Consider the following 4,394-nt stretch of genomic DNA (forward strand, 5'->3'; position numbering starts at 1 on the left):
GTCATTTTACATGAAGTAAATAGTAATTAAGTAAAACTGTGTGACCTGCTTCAGCTGTTTAACATTTGTATGTAGGTGAAGAAGTAAAAAATGTTTTACTTAAGTGAAGCAGTCATTTTAAATATTATACATGAAGGTAGGGTAGACTGGGGAACAAAGTAACACAGGGTCAGTTGTAACAGATAAATTAGTCCAGATAAATTAGTCCAATTAGAAACCAGGTAGAAAGCTCTTATTCAATGTGATAATGGTTGGTTAGTGTCTCTACATGACCAAGAGGTTTTGTTTAAATCCATTGATGACTTTTAGTTTTATTGAAGAAGAAAAAGGGTTTTGAGTCCCTGAAGTAAATATACTTGCTGCTTCTCTTTTTGTTAAATTATTGACCTGTGGGACATTCACCTACTGGGTCAATTGTAACATTTAATATCCGCCACTTTTGGTTGAATTGTAAATGACAGGTACGTCCTAGGAACCTACATAGTGTGTAATGGTAGCTGAGATATGTTTGTTTGCACAAAAATATAATTAATAAACTGAATTCTAAAAGTGTTAGTTTGTTCCCCGGTCTCCTCTACTCTTACTGAGAAAAGGCCTCAACTGAAGAATCTACAGCTGCTGAGTCTGAGGTGTTAAACAGTCCAGTGCTGCTCTGACCACAGTGTTGTTAGGAACCACATTTTCTAACTCTACATACACAGCCTTGTGTCAGCTCTTACTGTGAACTACTTCAGTTACTGGAAATAAACTCAGCAGTGGTCAGACTACAGAATACACCAAGTTGTACACATCTTCCTCCGTTTCATTCAGTTGGACACATCTTCCTCCGTTTCATTCAGTTGGACACATCTTCCTCCGTTTCATTCAGTTGGACACATCTTCCTCCGTTTCATTCAGTTGGACACATCTTCCTCCGTTTCATTCAGTTGTAATCATATCTGTAATGTATGTGAGGCCTTTGAGACATCACAGTAAATATGTTGACTTGCTGGTCAAGGGAAATGCAAGTTTACTTATTTGAGTTGCTGAGTCAGAGACGCTAAGCCTTGTGGGATATTAATGAATGTGATCTCAGCAACCGTAATTCCAGAACAGTCCCACTGTTGTAATAGTGTGATGTGTATCTTCTGACAGACTCTATGCTGAGTAAAGTCATGTTTTTATCCTAAAACGTTTTTCTACCAGAACCAAAGTGTGGATGCAGTCACTATTTAGAGCAGTCTAATCTCGTTAACCCAGAACTATAGACTTGTGTGATTAAGTTCTGGGTCCATATGTGTTAGAAACTACAGTAGGTGAGTCACATGTTATTTGTTACAGCAGTTTCCATGGAAACATACAGAGGGGTTTATGCAAATCAACCCTTTCTGCCTTGACACATGAAGGAGGAGTCTCTGAAAACCTATTTAAAGCAGTCTGTCCTGACTCAGATCAGCAGTCTCCAGTCTACCAACTGGTCTCTGTAACTTCATCTTTGTCTCTGTGGTGTACAGTCTTCAGGTGATGATGGGGATATTGAATCATCTCTCTACTCTCCTCCTTCTCTCTCTCCTTCCTCCTGCTCTCTCTCATGTAGTGGAGAAGTTTGATCAATACTGCAATCATCTCTTTGTGAAGGGGACAACTCCAAATCTCCCAGGTATTTTGGTTGGTGGGACAGTCCAGAACCAGAACCGCTACAAGCTGATTTGCCAGAAGTACAAGAAAATCTACAGGTTTGCAACTCTCTACGACACGACCAACAGGATCCCTGTGTTCTCAGCCTACACCTTCACTGGTGATGGGGGCAAGAGACCAGAAAATAAATCCTGGATGATAGAGCCCCAGGTAGGACTAATGTTTTGTCATAACATAACAGTTTTATTTGTTTGCTTGTATATACTACAGACAGTTATGTTACCTAGTCAGTCCTGGATGATAGAGCCCCAGGTAGGACTAATGTTTGTCATATAACATAACATGTGTATTTGATTACTGGTATATATCACAGACAGTTATGTTACCTAGTCAGTCCTGGATGTTGAATGAATAGAGATTAGATTGTGTATTTGATTACTGGTATATACATAATACAGTATCTTTGAGACACGAATGCACCTTTATTACTTTCAGCTTAAGTCTGTATTGTGAATGTTGATTGTTAATGTCTGAACTTGTTAGAGTTTTAATGTCTGACTGATGTTTTTGCAGCTTGAAAATATAACTATAAAAGAGATGAAAACCCAAGAGGAACTGAAGGTGCATAATAATAATATAGATATAATAATCAACCATCAGGCTGCAGACGCAGACTACTACAAACAGTACCGTAAAAATAACAAAAAGTTTCTGGACAGAGGTCACCTTTTCCCATGTTCGTATGCACCTGATAATGATACCAAGATGTCCACTTTCACCCTGACAAACATCGTTCCCCAGTACCACACCTTCAACGGGGGTAGCTGGGAGAAAATGGAGCTCAACGTCAGAGAATCTCTTGAGGAGAACTGTACGAACAACAACAAGATAAAGGCCTATGTGGTGACTGGAGCGGTGCCCAACAAGAAGAACAACAAACTGAAGGAACGAGTGAACATCCCAGATATCCTGTGGACAGCCCTCTGCTGTTACAACAACAAGAAGAACAAGTGGATGGCCGGAGCACACTGGGGGGAGAACGTACCGAACGGGAAAACTTTTAAACTGAAAACCTTGGGAGAACTCGAAGACAAGTTGAAGAACAGCTACAAGGTTGATGGTTTTCAGGTGTTCCCAAAGAAGTGTAAAGAACCGTTATTCTGAGTGTATTAGAGGACGAGACAGGGAGGAACAGAGAGAGAGTAGAACAGGATTAGACAGGGAGGAACAGAGAGTAGAACAGGATGAGACAGGGAGGAACAGAGAGAGAGAGTAGAACAGGATGAGACAGGGAGGAACAGAGAGAGTAGAACAGGATGAGACGGGGAGGAACAGAGAGAGAGAGTAGAACAGGATGAGACAGGGAGGAACAGAGAGAGTAGAACAGGATGAGACAGGGAGGAACAGAGAGAGTAGAACAGGATGAGACAGGGAGGAACAGAGAGAGAGTAGAACAGGATGAGACAGGGAGGAACAGAGAGAGTAGAACAGGATGAGACAGGGAGGAACAGAGAGAGAGTAGAACAGGATGAGACAGGGAGGAACAGAGAGAGTAGAACAGGATGAGACAGGGAGGAACAGAGAGAGAGTAGAACAGGATGAGACAGGGAGGAACAGAGAGAATAGAACAGGATGAGACAGGGAGGAACAGAGAGAGAGAGTAGAACAGGATGAGACAGGGAGGAACAGAGAGAGTAGAACAGGATGAGACAGGGAGGAACAGAGAGAGAGAGTAGAACAGGATGAGACAGGGAGGAACAGAGAGAATAGAACAGGATGAGACAGGGAGGAACAGAGAGAGAGAGAGTAGAACAGGATGAGACAGGGAGGAACAGAGAGAGAGTAGAACAGGATGAGACAGGGAGGAACAGAGAGAGAGAGTAGAACAGGATGAGACAGGGAGGAACAGAGAGAGTAGAACAGGATGAGACAGGGAGGAACAGAGAGAGTAGAACAGGATGAGACAGGGAGGAACAGAGAGAGAGAGTAGAACAGGATGAGACAGGGAGGAACAGAGAGAATAGAACAGGATGAGACAGGGAGGAACAGAGAGAGTAGAACAGGATGAGACAGGGAGGAACAGAGAGAGAGTAGAGAGAGAGTAGAACAGGATGAGACAGGGAGGAACAGAGAGAGTAGAACAGGATGAGACAGGGAGGAACAGAGAGAGTAGAACAGGATGAGACAGGGAGGAACAGAGAGAGAGTAGAACAGGATGAGACAGGGAGGAACAGAGAGAGAGAGTAGAACAGGATGAGACAGGGAGGAACAGAGAGAGAGTAGAACAGGATGAGACAGGGAGGAACAGAGAGAGTAGAACAGGATGAGACAGGGAGGAACAGAGAGAGAGTAGAACAGGATGAGACAGGGAGGAACAGAGAGAGTAGAACAGGATGAGACAGGGAGGAACAGAGAGAGAGAGTAGAACAGGATGAGACAGGGAGGAACAGAGAGAGTAGAACAGGATGAGACAGGGAGGAACAGAGAGAGAGAGTAGAACAGGATGAGACAGGGAGGAACAGAGAGAGAGAGTAGAACAGGATGAGACAGGGAGGAACAGAGAGAGAGTAGAACAGGATGAGACAGGGAGGAACAGAGAGAGAGAGTAGAACAGGATGAGACAGGGAGGAACAGAGAGAGAGTAGAACAGGATGAGACAGGGAGGAACAGAGAGAGAGAGAGTAGAACAGGATGAGACAGGGAGGAACAGAGAGAGTAGAACAGGATGAGACAGGGAGGAACAGAGAGAGAGAGTAGAACAGGATGAGACAGGGAAA

The 4,394-nt window shown here is 43.5% G+C and overlaps 1 protein-coding gene across 1 annotated transcript; it reads left to right on the forward strand.

The window, feature by feature from the left end:
• The first annotated feature begins 454 nt into the window (after nucleotides 1-454).
• LOC129844175 (endonuclease domain-containing 1 protein-like) lies at nucleotides 455-3,081 on the forward strand. Its single transcript, XM_055912594.1, has 3 exons — nucleotides 455-461; nucleotides 1,577-1,827; nucleotides 2,191-3,081. The coding sequence occupies exons 1-3, from the start codon at nucleotides 455-457 to the stop codon at nucleotides 2,779-2,781; spliced, it is 849 nt and encodes a 282-aa protein (XP_055768569.1). The 3' UTR covers nucleotides 2,782-3,081.
• The last annotated feature ends 1,313 nt before the right edge of the window (nucleotides 3,082-4,394 follow it).

Source organism: Salvelinus fontinalis, unplaced genomic scaffold (genome assembly GCF_029448725.1).
Source record: "Salvelinus fontinalis isolate EN_2023a unplaced genomic scaffold, ASM2944872v1 scaffold_0188, whole genome shotgun sequence".
Lineage (NCBI taxonomy): Eukaryota > Metazoa > Chordata > Actinopteri > Salmoniformes > Salmonidae > Salvelinus > Salvelinus fontinalis.